Source organism: Epinephelus moara, chromosome 8, assembly GCF_006386435.1.
Source record: "Epinephelus moara isolate mb chromosome 8, YSFRI_EMoa_1.0, whole genome shotgun sequence".
Lineage (NCBI taxonomy): Eukaryota > Metazoa > Chordata > Actinopteri > Perciformes > Serranidae > Epinephelus > Epinephelus moara.
The window spans coordinates 41,286,111-41,308,224 of record NC_065513.1 but is presented as its reverse complement, the minus strand read 5'-3'; the positions used below and the strand labels follow the sequence as shown (position 1 = coordinate 41,308,224).

The following is a 22,114-nucleotide window of genomic DNA, read 5'->3' as shown; positions in this document are numbered from 1 at the left end:
TCAAGAGAAAAAGCATCAAGACAACCAAAAGGCCAGTCAGCACACTGCCAGAGTCAGCATTTATTTCACGCCTGTGGTAGCCTGGTGAGATAACGTTACCGCTTTGTGTCCTCTATATGTGTAGACAGGAAGGCACATTTCATGTTACATTTTTTGCTATGACGCTTGTCTTAGGGCACAGCACACTGGAGAAATAGCCTCATTATTACGCCCTGTGATTTATACATCAGCCTGCTTATTTTAAACAACTCCAAATAGTGCAAAAGGGGTAAAAAGAAAAGTTAAAAAAGTTATGGAAACTTCAAAAATTCATTGGTAAATCTGTGTGGGAACCATGGATGATGCAAGAGCCCCTGAAATTTGGCACATTAACTCTTCCACTCCACCCCCATTTTGTAGCAAAAACGCCTAAAATGACATACCCAAATTAAAATGTCTGTAGCTTCTGAACCGCTCTGACTACATGCATGCATGAGGTCTTGCCAGAAAGAAAACTCTCTGAAGTTTCTTGTGAAAGTGTCAGAAACATTCTAGGTGATACAGAGACAGAGTAATGGGCCTCTGAAGTCAGTACAAAATTGAAGATTTTGCCTAAAATAAAATAAAAAATGTTGTTCAGGATGAATAACTGTCTGTGGCTTCATCTGAGCAGGTAAATGACACTGTGGGGCTGCAGGCACACTATCAATGAATACTAGTTTCAACTTTGAAGAAGACTGCTCAAAGTATGACCATTCTACAGTGTTTTTTCCATGGAAAGATCCAGGCGGAGCTCCAAATGACAAGTCGGTCACTCGGCTTCAAAACAGTACTATCGGTGATCAAACAACACTCAGCCAGCTTTAAACATTGTACCTTATTGAAATCAGGTGTGATTATGATAGCTGATGTTGTTTATGACACAGAAACATCATAAAATATCACCAAATAAAGCCACATGAAACATGAACGTTATGATCCCACTTTCTGGACGGTGTATCTCAGCCAAAAATAGTGGTAGGAGTGAGACTCTTAACTTTTATAAACCAGCTAACTTCCCGCTAACATCTCCACATAAGATCGCGAGTAATCCTTTAACTTTTCCCGTCGCAAAACAACATGACATGACTTGTCACCACTCATCGCGATTTTGGACTTTGTGTGTTTAGGCTGCTCTGGTGCAAAATACATCATAAATAAAAGAAAAACAATGAATGAAAAGTCGAGAGCTTCCTGAATCTGGCAATACCAAACATCGCATGGTTTGATGACATAGTGCGCCTGGGAGATACCATTTAACAGAGGAGGAGGGGAGCGAGGACGTCGGCGTCCTGGTGGAGTTAGAGAGGTTAATCAAATACAGTGTTTTTAGCAGGAAATAGTAAAACCTTCCATACGTACATCCTGCCTAGGGCCTCTAGGCCTCTACTAATTTTGCATTTTTCTTTTCCATTTTCAAGGGACAGTAATGAAAAATATCTGTTTTTGCCTTTTAATCATTTGGATCTGTTGTTTTGTCTGTGCCTTTACCAAATTGTTCTGGGTGTTCTTTGTCTGATCATACTGAATCCTAAAAATAGCATCCCACATAAGATAGGTGAGAATGACGAAACTCCTCATGGCAGAGAACTTCTCTCAGTGAACCCAGTGGAAATATTTTACAGAATGTATTTTTTGGTGTCAAAAAGCATATTCATTAAGTTTGAACAAAAACCTCTTTCTGACAGTGATACTGGCATTTTGCTTTCAATGATCACGTATCAGAATAACAGAAAAAAATAATTCCCATATAAATATTCTGTTCCCAGTTTCATTCCAGTAATGGAGATTTTCACAAAAAAAATATTTATCTAATTTATTATTTATTTCACATTTTTTCACTCTTTGCAAAGCTGCTTTCTGCGTGCTCAGTTTAATTGCTGAATCTCTCATCCCATCTCGTTTTATCACTCAAGGTTCAGGGGGGGCTGTGAACCGCGGCGGCGCAGTAATAATCGTGTGTCCCCCGCCCGTCCCAGAAGGACAGAGAGCGAAGATTATCTGGTGCACCGTGTGACTGTGCATTCATCTCAACCTCCCCTGGTTTATGCAGAGTAGGCTTTAGAGGAGGTTTTTGGCAACTGGCCTGCTAGGATTACATTCGCTGATAACTTAGCACTTCAGGCTGCACAGAAAAATAAATTGCTTTCCTGCGAGGGGCAAGGTAAAGGACGTGTAATCCTCTTGTTGGCCATAACCATTTTTGTAGAGGGGGTGTGTGTGTGTGTACTGTATGTGTGTATGTGTAGTGACCCACACATATAAATGTGGTCACGTCTTTTATAGAATGCCTATAGATGCATGTTTTGTGTTTTTGCTTCATCTGCAAGAAGAATAGTTGAGAAATGTCCTGCATGTATTTTGCAGAAAGAGGCAGTGCAAACTATTTGAGTTCTATTTAGGCTCGAAATGTTTTAACTTTGGCATGTGTAGTTTAGTGAGAGATGAATGCATGATTGACAGCCCAGTTGGCATTATAAAACGTTGGCAATGTTTCCACAAACCATGGATTACATTTGTATATTTGATCTGTATGATGTAAATCAGATTACAAAATGAGCTGAGTTGCTAAACAAGAGGAGATGGTGACACCCAGGTGAGACGGCTGCCAAGAGGCGTGTTTTCTAAGAGTTTGGGACATGTCTAGCCTTGTTGGTGGCCAGCACATTTTCACTCCAATCTCATCACATGTTCACGTTTGGTCATGGACTTTCCACGTTGAGACGAGACGTCCAAGGTACCCTAAGTGCGTTGGTTGTTGACGCTCTGGGACGCCGTGTCAACTTCTGCCTGTTACATGAATTGTCTGTTGTCAAGATACACTTCTGTTTTCACAGGAAATGTACAGTTTGCATACAGTCTCTTTCAAAATTAACGCAGTACGTCGGTATGACAACGCAAATTGACATTTTTTTCCTTTAACAACAGACACATGTGGTTACATTTAGCACACACCATGCAGTTGGGTTTAGGAAAAAAAGAACAGGGTTTGGCTTTACAATCTTGGGAAGCGTACACCAGCCTCCCTGGTGAAAGTACGTGGTTGTTGGACCCATCCACCAACCCTACCATACTCCCTATTCACACTTTCACTGCCTTAACCTTCGTTGTTGTCCTGCTGCGTCTCCCCCTGAAGCTGCCAGGTGTTGCGTTGCAAACCGGTTGCGTTTCATGCAGACGTGAAATGACAGCTTTTTTGTCTGATGCTGGAAGTCACTGAGCAAGCGCCGAATTTCGACGACTTTGGAGTGAGACTGATAGCAGCAAAAGTGGGTATTTTTTTAACTAGAGGTTGGGACATGTCCAGCGTATTTGTGGTGAGCAAAGGGGGTCTTTTTTAACTAGAGGTTGGGACATGTCCAGCGTGTTTGTACCAAAAAAGCAGGTGTTTTTTTAATGAGCGTTTGGGTACGTCCAGCTGTGTTTGTGGCGATGAAAGTGAGTCTTTTTTAATGACAGTTCCGAGCCTGTCCAGTGACAAAAGCTGGTATTTTTTTTACTGCTGTTTGAGCCATGTGTAGTTGTGTTTGTAGGAACCAAGGTGGATATTTTAAGCCTAAATGTGATTTGCCTAACCTTAGCCAAATGGTTTTTGGGCCTGAACATAACCAGATTTTGCTACCTATGAAATAAACAAATGTAACATATCTATGGTTTGCAGAAATGTACAGTGCCAACAGAGTACAGGATTGGGTTGTGATAGACTGCCAGATTCATTGTGTACTATACTTAGTCATTTTAGTGAGAGTCTTTTCAGCAGGACAGCACAAAGTATCATCTCATTCTAGAGAGAAGGTATTATGGAGCCTCTCTGCATCTTCAGCACACTGAGAAGACGATGAGGTCAGCTTGAAAGACAGACATTAAAATTGAACAGATTAAAAAAAAGGCTTGAGAGAAACAGAGACACTCACACAGAGAGAAAGAGAGATGACAAGAAATCCAATGTGAAACTCAAGAGAGTCCAGAGGGCTAGAAGAGGCAAGAAGAAGGTTGGGACAAAGAGAAGAGAGCATCATGGGTGGAGAGAGAGAAAGATGCTGCACATCTTCAGAAGCTGAGAAGGGGAGCGAGAGAAGATAGACAGGGAAATGATGGCAATGAAATAGGAAGTAGCTGAGGAGCACAGAAATTGAAAAGTGGGCCAGGAAACTATTTCACCTGTCAGTCTACCTGTCACATTGGAGGAAAGGTTCCAACATTCACAGGAACCTTTAACCCTTTTCACACAGAACTGAACAAGAAACTTTACTCCTCTGTACGCGTTGGATGTCCAGTGAGTTTGTCATTTATTTAAATACCTTGCAAATGACTTACTGCAACTGGAAGGAACCGTTTTAGCCCTCTAACAAATCGACTATACTTTACTAGCATCCATATTTCAGAACTTAATATAAAAATTTAGATTGATTTCCTCTCTCCCGGGCAGCTACTAGTTTGCATGCATGTCAGAGCAATATGAAAATTAACTTGCAGAGACCTGAAACCTGCCTGAGATGGGTCATCAATCACAGAGAACTTCTGCTGAACTCTCCTTTAATTTGGACCATGTTACATCTTTGTCGACTCGCACCACAGCTGCACAAACCTTCGGCGGATTCGGGTTCTTTACAGAGACGCCAGACATTTGAAAGTGATGTGTGCAATGGTTTTCAGCAGCTGACTCGAGAATTTTCGAAGTTCGAGTTTCCCACGGGCACCTGATGTACCAAGACGAAAACATTTTTACAACTCTCATGCTGAATGTGACCATAAAAAAGAAATGTATATTCGCTGTAGTGCATTTTTTATTAATAAGCCTCTTAAGTTGATTTTCATGTCCTGCTGACATGAGCTGAAACCAGATCGCAAATAAATCCAAAAAGTGATTTAAAAAGTATTCGACAGTCATAAAAAGTGTGCATGATTTGTAGTTGATGGGCTGAAATATGCAAAACTACTACTGTGGTTATTTAAATCACCTACTGTCAAAGATTTAAATCCCATGCTGATAGAAAAGATGATTTATCCACCCACAGGAAAAACTGTGAAAAATTCGATTTCACTGGTGGTTGGTGGCAATTTTTCACCCTGAATGTGAAGAGGAGGGAAACAGGAAGGGAAGCTGAGAGAGACCAACAAAGAAAAGACATCGTGGTTTGTTGAAAAGTACAGCATGAAAAGTACTGTGGACAGAATTCCATTTTATTTTCCACACATTCTAAATAATGCAACACTAAACAGACAATGAAGAATACTGTATCAACTGTATCAGGCGTGCACAGTGCTCCACATGCAGCACACACCGGGGGTTACAATTCCTTTTAAAATACAAATCTCCATTTTTGCAGACAGTGTGTTCGTCACCTCGTACGTAGCCCTTTACTGGAGCTGAATACATGGCAGGCATGGAAATGTGGAGGACTGGATGGAGATGCAGTGAATCTAAACTTAACGTATTCTTTGCAAGAGAAAATGCCACAAAATAAAAACTAGAGGAGAAATACAATCTGTATGGATGAGATAAACAAGACCCATGTTAAACCGTCTCAGCACGAAGGTAAGAGAGCACATATCTCTCCGTAGGCTACACAATTCTCTCAATTGCTCCTTTTAATAATAGAAAGTGTCCATATCTGGATCTTAATTAGCATTTAAATATATAATGTCTGCAATCAGTCTGATTATGATAGCAGCCAGGATTCTCCTGAGGGAATCAAAACAAGCACTATTAGTCGTCTCCGGGTTGTTGCTTCTGCATGTCAGAGGAAATTTGCATCAAGTTGAACCCTTCATAGTTTCTCCAGGCTGCACTACTGGGAGATTCTGAGTCTTGAATTACAGGCAGGAGACACCGTGATGCTATTTTGAGGTTCCTTTCACAATGAGTGGCAGCCTGTTGCACATCTGCTGTGTGAGTCCATACGTGTAAATGAATGGCACATCGTCAAAGTAAACAGCATCCCCATTAAAATATGTCTTTAATGAGCTATCTGGAATTTAAAAATGTTGGACGTGGTGATAACTCTGCAATTAGAGCGACATATGTATGTAAATGACATGCTTTACACTACACACAAGCTTTAGTCCATATGTGTCAGAGTCAGAGTCAGAGAACTTTAAATTCAACTTGCTGCCATAGCACCACCCATAGATAAAAAATACCATTGATAACTTAGAGCTGAGATGAGCCCCTTTTCCACCACAGGAACTTTTCTCATTTACTCAGGATTTTGAAAAACCTCTGCGCTTTTCCACCGAAATTACCTGGATAAAAAACTTTCCCTCAACCCCAAACTTTCACTGAAAAAAGTACCTAGTAGGGGGAGGACTTTTCAGATTACCTGGAATTCTTGAGGGGCGGGGCTGTATGCTGAAGAACGCTGATTGGTGGAACACACACTTGCAACGTTACGCACTTCCTGGTTATGTCTTACACAAAGACAGCACGCTAGTTTAGCTGATAGTGAGTTGTTACTAATAAGCTGAAATGACAGCTGTCTGTATGTTTGACACTTATCTTAAAATACTTTTAAACTTAGCTGCTGGCTGAGACAAACAGCCCCAACTCTCCACACCAGCATGTAACTAGCCAAGCTGGCGGAGCCAAATACAGGGCACATGCCGAATCATCTACATCATCACGCTAATTTGAATACATTTTCCAGAACTTTGAGGTGCGGTGGAAACGCAAACCACACAGATTACCAGGAATTATTTTACACAGGTAAATAAATTCCTGGTAATAAAATTTGCCCGGAAATGTTGGTGGAAAAGGGGCTATGTTCATGTATTGCCTACAGTTGGTACAATTGGACAGTTCGAACATCTAGGCCACTCCTTGGTCGGCTTCAAATATGTTGCAGCCCAAATTTGGTGAAGATTGGATCAAATTTGTAGCCTGGAAACGAAACTCATCTCTTGAGCTCATGTTTTATTTGCTCTGGCAGATGCGTCTGGTCCGCCTCCCATTTAGACAGATTTCCAGCTGACTTAGCCTGTCTTGGGCCAATTATCTAATGTTTGGCGTATTTGAAACATTGACTGACAACTTGCGGAGTCCTGCCCTTTACACAAAATACGTGATGAAGCCACTTATGGCTCGTGCTTCCTTGCACCAGGTAAACCACAGTGGGCATAAATCTAGCTTAATAAAGAGAAGCGCCCTTAAGGCATTTTTGAAAACAACCAAGATGGCTGCAGCTGACGTGAAACTTTCTGCTGAAGTGTTATTTTCAAATTGTGATGGCAAAAACAGCAGCACTCAATCTTAGACATATTGACGCTACACCATCACAACTTATCTTGATTCTACATTCATCCATCAGTTAGCACCACATCATGTTTCGTTGTCCTCATTTGTTGTATGTCTGTCCAGTTGCGGCCAAGGCATTTTGATCTGTGGCTGTTAATAATGCCAGGTTCCACACTCAAATTCGCACTTGTGATTTGGTCCAGCAATGTCAGGCTATCAAATTTACTGTTAATGAAAAAAAAAATGTAGTTGAAAATATTTAAAAGTTGTGAAAATCTCTACTAAAAAATAACCTTCATTCAGGGGTTTGTGTGTCCTTTATAAATGGTCTCATGGTGGCGCTATTCACACCAAAATTATTCAGTTCTTTTTTTGGCATATGGCCAAATTCAACACCAAATTTAATTGAAAAGTTGAATAGTTTTTAAGTTCTGCTAAATTGAAAGACAGCAAACAAGTTTGAGACAGACGGCAACAGAGACTCAGGTGAGTTGCACAGCAGAAATCCTGTGACACCAAAGCTCAGCATGCTGGAGAATAAAAATAGCTAAACAACAAGGGAAATAAAACTTATTAAATGTGTCTCAAATTACATAACCCTGTTGAGAGTAAAGTGTTTGTGGTAGTGGGAGGAATGAGTGTGTGTGTATGACTGATTAAAAAGGAAAAGTATATTGTGTCCTGGTAGGTAATGTGTGTTTTCTAGATGATAAAAAGAAACATGCAGAGAGAGTGAGAAAAGATATGAATATAGTTACCCGTGGAAAATCTGTTTTCAAAGAGCAGGAAGGGATCAGGAGATTTATCTCACGCTGCTTTCCAACAACTTTTTGCGATAACATATTCAGCTAACTTCTGGCATCTTCCGTTAATTGAGTGAGATTTTCATCTGCATTTCTTAAATGGTGCTGATTAAATTAATAACATTCTGCTTGGGTGAATATCTCATCATCCTGAAGTGTTTGCTCACTTCAGATGCATTCTGATTTCTCCTAACTTCGTTTTCTCAACCTTTCTTTACCTTTGACTTTCCATGTCCTTTTACCTGTGAACTTTTGACCTCATTCACCTTACCCTTTTTCGCCTACATATCTGTCAAGCTCCTTACAATACTTGTAGTCATATACAAATTAGCTTGTTTTTACAGGTATGTATACAGGCATGTATTGGAGACCATGGGGCATTAATCTTATTTGAAACAGGATATTCCATACTCTTAAAACTAAAAACCTTCCAGAGATCCAAAGAGAACCAAAGAAAGCAAATGTCAAAAGGTTATCACTACAAGTCTTTGTAGAGCTTGAGAAGAAGGCACTTTTATTAATATAGCACATCTAAATACAAGTAAATTCAACTGAAGGTTCTTGGAGGGACTGTCAGAGTTTGTGAGCACTTTGGAGTTCCACAAGGAACCTTTATGGGGTCTCTTAAGATTGTGTTTTGAAGAGGCACTCAAGGTTATCAACTATTTGCGATATCAGGCTCACTGAAACTTAATCCACACAAAAATGCATAACTTTTGTGACCTTTACGCCAAGCATTCATACTACGTCAGCATTTTGGAACCCCTAAAATAGAGACCTTTGAAAACGCTGCTGACCCTGTTTTAGTTCTAAATCTCTATGGTTGCATTTTAATCCGGACCAAAGACTGTTTATAAAGCTGGACGACGTGTCTCCAGTTACTTCCACTGTCAAAAGACAAAATATCCCAGATATGGTAGTCACCATGTCATTTGGAGCCAGAGTCTGCGCAGTAGCGGTCTCTGCAGTATTGGGTTCCCGCCCAAACACCTGTCCAACCACTATGTAGCATCAATTAACAAATAAAGACTAGACTTGTCAGAAAAGTGAACACTTGAACTTAGAGCAGCATGATAAGAGCTACCTAAACCAACAGGAGCAGTCTTTGGAAAAACTTATTTGAGTTGTACTTTGAGCTTTTAGTTTGGCCCATGTCCCATCTGTTAACATTGAAGAGATGGGCTTCATGACCTATACTGGAGCCAGCCACCAGGGAGTGATTGAAATGTTTTGGCTTCACTTTTGGGGAGCTGTCATGACATCTGTTGTTATTGTGCGGCCTTTTGATTGGACAGGCGAAAACTTGGACTTTTGGCAACTGTTTCCCTCCTGATTTGGTCTTATCAGTCAACAACCATCAAGCCGAAGCATTATAGCTAAGCCTACATACCTTTTGTGATTTTTATCCTAAGTGTGTGTGTACTTCTTTCCCATCGCCATGGCTTCCTCAAGTGATGGACAATACTCCCAGTAGCACTCAGATGTGTCACCATATTTGCTTTTCAACGACTCTGTTTTCTTCAGCCTTGACCTCCTTATATTCATGTGTTACTTTCAACCAAGCAACCAACTGGAGAATAGACAATTTCTGTTTACATCGGCACGTGTATGCCCAGTGTACATAAATGGTCATGAAATATGCCTTTTCAGGCATGCTAGTATGGATGGAGATTATTTCTGAAACTGTACTAAAACTCTTGTGTGTACGGAGATCGTTTTCCTTTTAAAAAAGCTATTTTAAAATGAAAAGTATTGAGTGAATGTGGCCTGAGGAGTTGGGAAATTGTAGCACAATACCCAGACAGAAAAGGCTGAGACTTTCACACTTTGTAGAACTTGCTTAGATTTTTACAAACAAACACCAGGCAGAGGTGTCATCTGTCTGGATTTTCAGACACATGCCAATCAAATGGCTGCTTTCGATTTTCCAAAGATTTCATCATTCACCATTTTTGACACTAAGGCTGGTGCTAACGTACAATTACCTAAGGAATATAGTGAATAGAGGGGCTTTTACCAGATGTAACCATGTTATATCTGATACTAAGATGCAAATTTGTGCAGAGGAGAGGCATCAGAAATGAAAGCAAATCCATGTTACTGCTCATGTAAATGCTAAGCTTCAAGACAAGCATCTTTCTTGGGGTTTCAAGTGCACTTAAAAGGTAATGGGTAGTCTTTTTGATCGACAGCCAGTGGCATTACTTCCTTTAAGAATGCTTCCATAAATGACTGAAATTTGACAGCACTTCCACAGATGTCTAACACAGAAGAAGCTTCAAGACACGGATTGGATTTCAGAAAAAGGCGCAGATGTTTGGTTGTAAGTTAAAACATATTTGCACATAGCAAGAGTCTTTGAACAAACTTTTTTAGGAAGAATTTGTGGACCGTGGTGCTTCCACGACCTCCAACATCTCAGCGTTCATTAAGAAGGGATTTAATGTCTGAGCGATTTCTGCTGGTTCTGTGAACTCTATTTAGATGGTAATGAAAACATCTTCTCAGATCATGTCAAAAAGGATCAGACAGTGTCATCTGACTGTTCTGACACAAACTCTTTTTGAAGGCAATCCACTAGAAAGCCCCTTTTTGCATTGCCCATTTATTGAGTGTGCACACCATCTAAAAGGGCTCCTAAATGCACATTTGGAAGAAATCAGCACCAGCTTGTGAATGTGCGTCAGAAATCTGGTGTAGGTTGTGAAGTAAACAGTGATCTCAGTGCCAAAGTTAGCTGTATCAGAGCCAGAGTTGTCACAGCACTCCTGTGTCTCCCTTATAGTTTGTTTTTGTCTCTGTTTCTGTGGCATCTGGCTTTAGCGTGTGGGCCGCTGGGAAATCATGTGTTGTCATACCAGTTGGTGTTGAATTTTTTTTTTTTTTTTTTCCTGAGCTTCTGTGTGTTCACCTACATACACAGAGACACACACACTCACACACACAGATGAATGTGCACCGATCCAGCTTTTTCAGTTTCCATACCGATCCTGATGCTGTGGCTTTGAGTATTAGCCGATACCCGATACCGATCCGATACCATGGCTGACCTAAAAAGCTATATACCTTTACATGTAGAACAGAAAAGACTAGAGGCATCAGGCATTGATGACTACACAGTTCTTTCCTAAGATAAAATGAAACAAGATGAAACAGATTAATGCAATGATGAACTATTTATTTTGAACAAAAATAAACAATTGAGCAACAGCAGTTGAAATAGTGTGAAATACCTCCACACAGCAGATTCTCTCCTTCACTCTATAATGTATGACGTAACTCGCATTGCAATCGATTTAAAGGGAAAGGATCGCCTCAGGTATAGGTTGCATTTTCCGATACCCGATCCATCTATTTTGATGATATCGGGGTTGATATTCAATCCCGCTATCGGATCAGTGCATCCCTAGTCTGCACCCTCTCTTTCCCTCAGACATCAGGAGTGGTGGCTTGTCTTGACTCTCCTTAGTGAAGCTAGCCGTGGATTCCAATTCCAGAGGGAAAAAGTCTTGGAGGAAAATATTGAATTTGACAGCGCATAGACAGATATGTTTACTATTGCTGCAAGGTACCAGATACTCATATATACCTTAGTGCAGGAGCGACCGAATGGTAAAACATATCAATGATCAGACCGATTAAGGTTGATAAGCTAATTTAGACTTAATAAGGCTGTGTTACCTTTAAACATATTTTGCGGCTTCAAACAGATTTAATTTTTTGGGTTTTTTAGATCAAAAATTGCTCTTCTGGTAGTAAAGGTTGCTGACTCTTGGTTGAGGCAGTTCAGGGGGATGAGCTGGGTGGTTCCCCATCTTATGTTTCTCTCGGCTGATATCTCCAACCCTTTTTGTTTCCTTCATTAAGTTGTGAGTATTATTTCCTTCTTGTTTAATAATAAAATGTATTGATTTTTCCCCAACTGTTTGTGACCACTGCACGCTCTTGTTTACAAGGATTTCTTACGTCTCTTTTTTACTTTCTCCTTCTTCTCTTTCCAACATGTGGAATATAACACACACACTGATGTTGTCCTGGTTTGCACTCCAGGTTAAGAAATATCTGCTGTTTCTTGGTTCCAAAATAATTTAGTTTTGGAAGAAATGCTCTGTGCAGTTCAATATTAGGTGTGGGAACCAAGTTGGTGGAAACGGGGTATCTTTGTCTCTTTCACTCACACCCTCACACTCAGTCACACACACACACACCACATACTGTACACAAACACACTCAGACAGCAGACACACTGTTAAATTTTTACATGCACTCCCCACATAGCTCACCTCACCCCAGCCCTCTGCTCACACAGTTTGTCTTCACTGTTGTCAGTGTTGTCAGAGCTGTTTTTACTGGTGCTCATAAAATACCACTGGTAATGGCAGCTACGGAGACCACACACACACACACACACACACACACACACATACACACACACTCTCCTGAATCCTTTGTTTGTAATTTATGTGCTGTAAAATCCTGATTTTCTCTTTTTTGTTCAGTGTACTTTTATAACCTTAAAAGTTTCCTTATAATTCAAAGTGCATTAAGGTTTAAGGCACAAAGAATTTTTTTCAAACCAAGATTCTAGTTGTTAAGATATTTGTTCCTCCGAGCATCCAGACTGAGATTTAAAATGTACTTGACTTTCAGTACTCCATCACAGTGGCCATGTCTCCGTTTGTCAGTGTCAAAGTGATATTGTTGTCGTGCTGTAATGGAGTTTTAATTACAGATCATTTGAAAAGTGTGACACTGACGCATCATGTACAGTATAATGATATCCATACTGTAGGAAGAAGAATTAAAGTAGGTGGTTGCTTCAAAAGATAGGAAAAAACAACTGAAAATTCACAAAGACATTAGTGATCTTTGGAAATTACTGTCTGTAACATAAAGTTGGCTGAGACACAAATTATGGTATGGCTATTTAAGACCATTTTACGGTGATGATATATGGTAAATAGATACCTACAGTAACTCTTTTCTGCTCTTTCCACCAGGCTGTCACGAGTCCTGCTCAGAGTGCCGCGGGCCGAGCCAGCAGGAGTGTGTGTCGTGTTCGAACCCGGCTGCCTTGCTCAAAGACGGGGAATGTGTTCCTGACTGTGGCGCCGGTTTCTACAGTCAAGAAGGCATTTGCTACGGTAAGGCTGACACATAGACTACTTCAATACTGCACTGTAGAAAGTTGTTGATGCTGTTATGGATGGAGCAGTTTTTCTTTTATGGTAATTGGATTTTAAGAATATGTGGAATACTCGTGTTGTTCTGCTTGACTGAGGCACTGCCTACATAAGTGTAGCTCATCCTCAAGTCCAATCTGTAGCCCCTTTTACACTGCCAGATTTTCGGCAAATGTTGGGCCGTTTTGCCAGCAAGCTGCGAGCGTTTAGACACACAGAGCTGGAAAGGCGAGTTGATCCAAGGTGCCCAATTTTCCACCTCGTAGGGTAGACATATTGGTGGAACCAATAGTTTAAATAGACAGAGGCAGCCTTCCACAACGGGAGGGGCTGTTGAAGACTTGAGGGAGGAGCTGTTGATGACGCCGCACGTGCGAGCCACTGGCAGTGGATAAACAGGTAACAGCTGATAGCAGGAATTAGCGAGCAGCTAGTAGCAAGAGGGAAACACAAACCTGACAGACACTGTAAAGATGAGCAACTGGGGAGACAAGGAATTGCGCGCCCTCCTTGTCCTCGCAAACGAAGAGGCCATTAACCGTCAGATGACGGGGACGGTGAAGAACGGGCCGACTTACGAGAGAATCGCCGAAGGACTGACCAGCCGCGGCTTCCCTCCCACGTCACTGTTTACGTCACACGCTGAGCTACACGTTTTGTTACTTGCTCACGCCCCCCATTGCCCCGAAAAAGGCACATTCTGTATAAACAAAAGTAGGTAGGCGGCATTTTGTTTTCGTACTGCCAATGCTGAAAAAAGACTGATTGGGCTTTCCTGCAAATTTGCACAATTCCTGTTTAAAAAGGGCTTAAGATGAGGATCACTGTGCTGAGGTTTAAAAAGGCATAACCTAACCCAAACCAAAAACTTTTTTTGTAGAGCAACTTTTCCTTTAACTTGTTTTGTCCTTTCCAATTACTAGCTGTCTGAATGTTTCTCAGAATTTTCCAGAAAATGGACATAAACACATCAAATTCACACGGAAAACAAGACCTGTATTGTTCGTGCATGACATCCTGGTCTATTTTCTGCTGTTGTTGGTGCAGTAATTCGACTGTGTGATTCTTATGAAACAGAAAATAAGATTGGTAAAATGGCACAAGTCCATGTGAGAAGCTTCAAATTGCAGGTCTGGTATTACACGTAATGTTTTGCTGCACAGAAACTATTCAATGTGACTGCATTTGGCCTGCATGTTTGGCTTTTATCCACAAAAAAAGGAAACAGAGCGCCAAACAACAAAGATGTTTTTTGAGTTCGAAAAACCTTAAATTGTCAGGCTGGATTTTTTGGGGGAAAAATGTGTAAAAAGTGATTTACAATTTCTAAAGCTTTAAAGAAGCAGTTACAGAACATGTCATGTGTATGATTCTAAAAGCTGAAGCGGAAAAAGCAACTGACGAACAATTATCCGTCTGATATGTGCTCACTGTGCAGCTTCACTTCACCTGGAGTGAAAGCTGATATTTAAGCAGACAAATTAGATGTCAAAGAATGTGCTGAGAAGGTGAACAGAAAACACGATCTGAGACAATAAGAGGTTTATTGTTAGCGGTCAACTGGAGGTGAGGGTTTGTTTGGGCTTGTTTTTTTAGCATCCCTGTAGAGCATCTACTCCACGAGGTGCCGAAGTGATGAAGTCAGCAGTAGCCGAGTTCGCAAACAAACAATTTAAAAAGATACAATAATTAGCAGTTCTCTCTGGCACTAATGAGGATTCAGAAGCTCGTTGAATAAGGAGATCCTGTATGAATATGGATGGTTTCTATTTTTGAGTGTTAAGATGAAGAAGAGCAAGAATAGGCTTCCCTCAGGGCGATGGTGAACTCAGCAGCACAGAGCTAAGCTCTTTCTTTGGTTAGAACCACCTTGAGGGGTTGAAGAGCGAGACTCCTCTTTTCCTCCAGCTTATGTGGACGAGTTGAAGCACTCAGCGAGGAGCCCTTTTTTAGAAAATGTCACAAACCTGGGGAACTTTCTGGAAGAAGGTCAGATCCATTAGAACTTGCCAGTTTGTGCTTTGAGGTGTGTTTTAAAATGTCAACAGCAGGAGAGAGCTGAAGGGTTTTAACTTCTCACTTTTCCCCCGCAGGACTCCCCGGGTTAGATTTGATAGCTTTCCTTTCTTGTCCCCTCCAGCATGCCATAGGAACACTTTTTACAGATTTCAGCCTCTATTTAGATGGAAGCAAAGATGTGTTTGAGCATGTGTGCATGTCAAAGTGTCACGGCAGAATGAAACTTTACACACATGCAGCCTAAATTGGGAATACAGCTATGTTAGCTTTCACTCTCGACGTAATTTAACTTGAGTTTTTATCACTTTAACAAAAACTAGTCACCTACTTTCCAACAGTTAGAATAAAAAGTTGGACTAACTTCCGTGGAGGACACTCAGTAACTCTCACAGACCCTGCTCAGGGAGGTTTTGCCTAAGCACAAAGCATTTTATCAGTCAGACCAGAAGCCATTAACATTTATTTGATTGACAGCCTGCGATTCGTCCTGTGCCTCCTGTTTCCCTGACAACCCCAAGTGCATGAGCTGTCTGCCGGGGACCGCCTTGCATCATGGGAAATGCATTTCCCAGTGTCCAGGCCAGCATTACCTGGACAACCACAGCAGATGCAGAGGTAGGCCAGATCTTCAGTGTTAAAATGTATTTAAAACTCGTAAGCAGACAGTTCTGGTTCAGTTCCACTGTTGTCCTTTCCTCCTCAGCCTGCCACAGCTCCTGCGCTTCCTGCTGGGGTCCCTCTGTATCCCAGTGTACCTTGTGTCCAGCTGGGCTCCTTCTTCACCAGGGACAGTGTGTGGAGGCCTGCGGGGAGGGACTCTACTCCCAAGACAACACCTGCCACAGTAAGAGCTTAAAGCTATTGGGGGAATTTCTTCAAATTTGGCACAAGTGTCCACTGGGTCAAAGGTCAAGGTCACTGTGACCTTGCATTTATTTCATTTTGGTGTTCATGACATTACATCTCAAGAAAGAGATAGCATAAACATCCACTTTGAGTCAAGGATGAACTGATTAGAATTTCATGGTCCAAGGTCATGGTAACCTCGTCCGTCTCATTTTGTGAACACAATATCTCAAGAGCACCTTTAGGGAATCTCCTCAAATTTGGCACACATGTTCACTTGGACTAAAAAAAAAAGAAGAATTGATTAGAAATTGGTGGTTAAAGGTCAAGGTCACTGTGACCGCACAAAACATGTTTTTGGCCATAACTCAATAATTAATGTGCTAATTATGACAAAATTTAACATAGATGTCTAGTAGGATAAAATGATGAAGTGATGACATTTTTTATCCAAAAGGTCAAAGGTCAACTTCACTGTGACATCATAATCTTCTGCAAAAATACTTTTCTGGCCATTACTCAATCCCCCAATCCCAAATGGATCCCTTACAGACTCGTTGACTCAAGTCCTACGCCCTTACAGACCAAGGACCAATTCCATTTCTTCCCCTTAGCCCTTGTCTTGGCCCTTCCCATTGGTTTTGCGTGTTCTCTGTCAGGTTAGCTCTTAACCTGATGGAGAATTGGGACACCATTTGGGATTGGGGGAATGTGATATCTCAGAAACAGAAGGGAAGACATTTGCTCAGATACTGAATTGGTGACACTAATCTTGAGTGCTCACCCTGAACTGTGGCGGGTTCTTAAAGGACATGTCAAAGAATGGAGAGTGTTGTGATTTTAGACTATATAAATGAAAACTGACTTTCAAACCAAATTTCTAACCCTGTCAATCAGCACTTATGACCCTTCATCTCCCCTTCGTTTAGATTGCCATCCCTCCTGTCGTTCCTGTGTGGGACCCCTGGCCTCAGACTGCCTCCGCTGTCTGAAACCAGAGGAAGCCCTCCTGCCATCGACCGGTCACCTGCAGCATGGAGTCTGCACAGCTGGATGTCCTGCGCACAGCTTCCTGGATTACACACAGACATGCAGAGGTGAGTGTGCAAGGTTTAATTTCTTTCTTTATTCAGTAAAATCAGAACCTGGAACACTGAGCTTGTGTAGCTCTGCAGTTTGGTCATGTCTGTCAGCTAGCCGATTTGCAAACCAGTCATCCGACCACTCAAAGCACGTCTAAACTACATGCCACATTCACTGATGTGTACACTGATGGCTGAGGCTACCATACGAAGTGCCACCTGCTTATGACTAATACATTCACATTTTGGGGTTCAGCATCTTGCTCAAGGATACTCAGACATGCTGACTGGAGGAGCCGGGGATTGAACCACTGATCTTTTGATTAGTGGCAACCTGCTCTGTCTCCTTAACCACAGCCGCCGTGCAGCATCTGCGTCCATACAGGCTGCACAGAGGTGAATTCATCAGGCGGTCAGAAATTTTGTCAGGAGAAAACTTGAACATGGAAGTATCTATTATTGCTTATTGCGTGTGCCCTTAGTGGCAGTGCTGCTTCAAACACTTTCCTCTAATGGTAATTTTGGCATAATACTAAAAGTCTGGACAGAAGTTTGTTCTTGATTTGGTGATTAGATAGTGTGTGAGTGTGTGTGTGTGTGTGTGTGTTTGTGTAGACTTTGTACATTTCTGTTTGGAGAGGGAAGACCGTGCGTGCGTGGAGACACCTGATTAGATTGTTTGTGAGTGTGAAATTGTGCGTGTAATGGGCTAATTTTTAAGGTGGGTTTTCAGTTTCAAGGGATATTCTGTCAAGTGAGAATAATTATCACCCACCTACCAACACACACACAAACACACACCACTGGAACTACCACCTCCCTGCCGGAATGCCAAGGGGTATTTTTTATTTTTTATTTTTTAAATGAAGCGGGACGACAACTAAGAGGAAAAGGGAGATGAAAAGACTGTAATCAGTTTTCCTTACCTCCCTCGAACCTTAAATGTGTGCTGTGAAATCCTATTCATTTACCACAATCACCGCTCTGCTATCGTCTTACCTCCCTGTTCAGTCTTTGTACCCACTGACCATACTGCATTCAGCATTTGGCAGAGAGAAGGGTATTTGTTCTACCTGCTGTGTCTTCCTCGAGCGCAGCCAAGTCATTCGCCAACGCTGGCGTTTTGTTCAGCTCTACTTTCTCTCTCTCAGCTCACTTTTCATCTGCCGGAGCTGCTGTTACCTGAAATGAGATAAAGTCTGCCAAAGCTGCTGTTTGCATTAAAGTTGAATTTTTGGTATTTACTTGACAGAGCGAGACTTTCGAGTGGTTTTGATAACACGAGATGCCGAACATTGAGGTGATCCTGATCTCGATGTAGAAGGATGTTGCAGCTCGTCTATTTTAAAGCGCTTTTGCACTGAAACGTTTTTCATCTCTCCTGTTTTGAAGTAGTTGCTGTTGAAAGTCTTGTTTTCACTCATGCTGTTGTATCTGTATAAGATTTGTTTAAGACTCTTACATCAATATATCCAACAAGTCCTTCAAACTGAACAATGAACTGTTGGTTGTCATTCATTTTCTAAAAGACCTTGATGATTTCTTATCTGGCGCTCCTATTTCAAGGACCACGTTGCTTTTGTTTTGCACTTTACAAGTAAGTTTCAAATCGTGGCTTTGAAATCAAGTTGCACATTAGGACCAACAATGCCCACTTTGTGTTTTGAGTCCTAAACAAGTCATTCTGCACACTTCACCACAAAACACGTTTTGTGAATTTAAAAAGTTTATTCATGACTTTAAAATCGACTTTATAACATTTAAAACATCGACAGTAAAAATAATGAATGTAGCTGCAGTGACGTCACCCATTGGGCCATGTACTCCTGGTTTGAAGCCTTGTGTTTGGCCTTTTCTGCTGTTGCCATCTTGGTTTTTTGGAGCTAGAAGTGGCCATAATTGAGCGAGAGGCTGGCGCTGTGTAGGAGCGAGGTGCATCTGACTAAGAAGCTGAGGACACTGCCAGCAGACGGCCTGTCACTCAAAGCTCGCCATTAAGTATGAGTAACTTTAAGCCTTAATAAGACATGAACGGATGAGTTATATAAAAATTCAGCCCCTGTACAGTTGTATTGGAGGAGGAAATTAGCTACAGAGACCAAAACAGTTTTTTGTAAAAGGCTGTGAACATGTTTATTTCTGCTATAAAGTTGGGCATTTTAACACTGGAGTCTGTGGGGATTGACTGGAGCTTCTGGAGCCAGCCTCAAGTGGCCGTTCAAAGAACTGCAGTTTTTGGCGCTTCCATGTTGGTCTCAGGTTGCCGCTTGATTTTAAAGCAAATTTATCAGGTGCGTCTTGATGTATTAAATCTGTGATGCAGTTCCATTTATTCTACATTTTGAAGCTGAATGTTTTGCATGTGCCATCAGTGTTTTTGTTGACCACAGCAAAGGTGCTCTGTGCTGGTAAAGCTACCTTTCCCTCCTGCTGGCACAACAGGATTAGCTGCTGTTGCATTGATTTAAATGATATCCGTTGTCTAATTGTTGCAGCAAAACTAATAATGGCTTTACAGTATTTGCAAGTCTTTCTTGATTTTGTCAAGTCTAAAGTCACCAGATTTGTGACTTAAATTGGTCTCTCCTTTAGGTCATGTGACTTGAGGCCACACCCCTGACAAAAATCATGACTTTTGTTCATTAGGAATAAAGTTTGATCTCCGTAAAAGTTCAGGAAAGATTTAGGTCTCGGTTGAAAGAAACCAACTTAGACTGTTTGTAGGAAACAGGATGTAAACAGCGACCACCGACACCTGAAAGATACAGTAGGTGTGGGTTTAAAGACCAAAGATTTGCAATGAGACAAAACAGTTTTAGAATGCTGTAGTGAAAAGTTACAGCGATGTAACCTGGCAGGTCTCAGCTCAACTCAAGCCGGCTGATGGTGTCACCTGCGCCTCAGCTTGTAAAGTCGCCAGTGGCTAGTTTGAAGGCATGTCACCTATCTCAACTGCCAATCAGCTTGTAGCAAAGTTCACTGGCCGAGTCTGTCTGCAGACGGTGTGTTCACTTGCTGTTGCTGACAACAGCCCTCCGTCCCCATTTAGCCTGAGTCTGTCTCACTCTGAATGTGAGTCTCTGTCCTCACAGTGTGTCTGTGTTGGACGGTGGGTCGCTGGAAATACACCTGTAGCAAGTTTTTCACTATCACTATCCTCATTCATATTTTAACAGGCTACAAATTATGTTCAGCTACAAAATAAGCCTGAAAAGCTGAAAATCAGAACAGAGAGTGCGGAGAGTCGTTGATACAGAGACGATAAACCATCTCGTCTAGTCTCATTGATGTAAACTGGCAGGTTTCCAGAATATGGCAGACCGGCTCATTGCAAGTTTCATCTCGTCTCGTCATGAATCTTTGGTCTGAACTGGGCTTAACGGTAGATGCAGTGGTACAGTATCCATAGTTTGTGTGGTGAACAGACACACCTGAGCTTTTGGGAAATCAAAACAGAGGACACATATTCATTATCGGATGTACTGTTATTTATCATTAAAACTAGAGACTGGACTGGAGGTGTGGGGGTTTGGATGCTTTGTGCCTTTCTCACTTCTTTGATTTCAGTGTGATTTCGGAATTATGAAGAGTCTGAAGGCGAAGCAGGCTGCATTCTATTGGGATTTCCCACGGCGTTGCAGATAAGCCCTCGCTATCCGTTTACAGTCACTCAGCAGCTGTTACAAGGTGTGACTATAGTTAAGTGATCATGTCAATTACAGGGTGCTCCGAGGAATGTCTTTATAGTTTCCTGTTAGCTGATGGTTCCTGGATTCCTAAAGCTGGGAAACATTGTAATTTGTCGCCTCTGTTGTTGGTACCTTTCCCTCAGTTCCTGTGTTGTTTGCTATGTGAGGAAAGTGAGTATGACCAGGACTGAATCCTTCTTGATGGTGGGCTGGCAGTCAGAGTTGCTCTAACACTGCCATTTGCAGCCTCTGTAGGAGTCACATAATGAGAGTGCTTGACACAAATTAGTGATCATGCTTTTTACCTTTTGAATAATGGATATTTGCCACCTCTGGGCTCCTGTTTTAGAATGCATCAAGTCAAACAGCCTGAAAATAGAAAGTCAGATTCTTCATTCAACGTCACACTTGAGCGGTCTGAAAATGAAATGCATCCCTCCAACAGGGGCTCACGGGTCTGCACCACTTTGATTTTAGGGAGCGTGAGCCTGGAGCCATTTGGGTCGTGGCACGATTTGTCTCCTCACAACAGTTTACTTTTAAGTCCAGAGCAGGCCAAGCGCCAGAAAAAATTTTGTTTACTTTACCTGGGTCGAACACCCGTTAGCAGTATTGGATTCCCTTAATCATCCTGGAGGAGACAATTACAAATCGATGAGCGGTTGCTGGATTGGAGAGTCCTCTAACACCTATTCATTTGTGTGATCGCATGGGACCAACACTGAGCCAATACAGGGGTGAGACTGGGTTTAAGTTCAAGTTAAAGGCTCTTGTCACTAATGGAAATTCAGTTTGTAGGAAGACTTGTAAATCAAATATTCACAATTGGAAGAGATGCAGAATCAAAGGAGGGACTCCAGGTTAACCAGTAAAAGGAGCAGAAAAGGAAGTCAAAAAGCACCTTTAATGGTCATAATGTTGTTTTAATGCGTGTTAGAATTTCCGTCTGTTTGATTTAGTATTAATTGATGCTCTGTTCTCAACTTGTCATGGGTAGAGGTCTGACCTTACATGAACCTGCACAGTTTCTGTGCCCAACATGAGCCTGACCCACAGCAGCAGTTTTGGGCCCGAGCCTGATTAAAATCCTGAATTTCTACTGTGAAGAATATGTAATATATATATTTACTACTCCATACTCATTGGTAGCTTTGTCACCTTCTACCTATGCCATTCCTCAATGCCTATGTGCAGTTTCACATAGATTGACCACGTCAGTGAGTAGAAAAACATGGGACAG

At 41.6% G+C, this 22,114-nt stretch overlaps 1 protein-coding gene across 1 annotated transcript in view; it reads left to right on the top strand.

Annotated features, from left to right (window-relative positions):
* Positions 1–22,114, top strand: part of fras1 (Fraser extracellular matrix complex subunit 1) — a 399,990-nt gene that overhangs the window by 190,788 nt on the left and 187,088 nt on the right. Inside the window, exons 14-17 of the mRNA XM_050050884.1 lie at positions 13,056–13,199; positions 15,732–15,872; positions 15,961–16,101; positions 17,033–17,200. Coding sequence (XP_049906841.1) covers positions 13,056–13,199; positions 15,732–15,872; positions 15,961–16,101; positions 17,033–17,200 — 594 coding nt within the window. The remainder of the gene's footprint in view (positions 1–13,055; positions 13,200–15,731; positions 15,873–15,960; positions 16,102–17,032; positions 17,201–22,114) is intronic.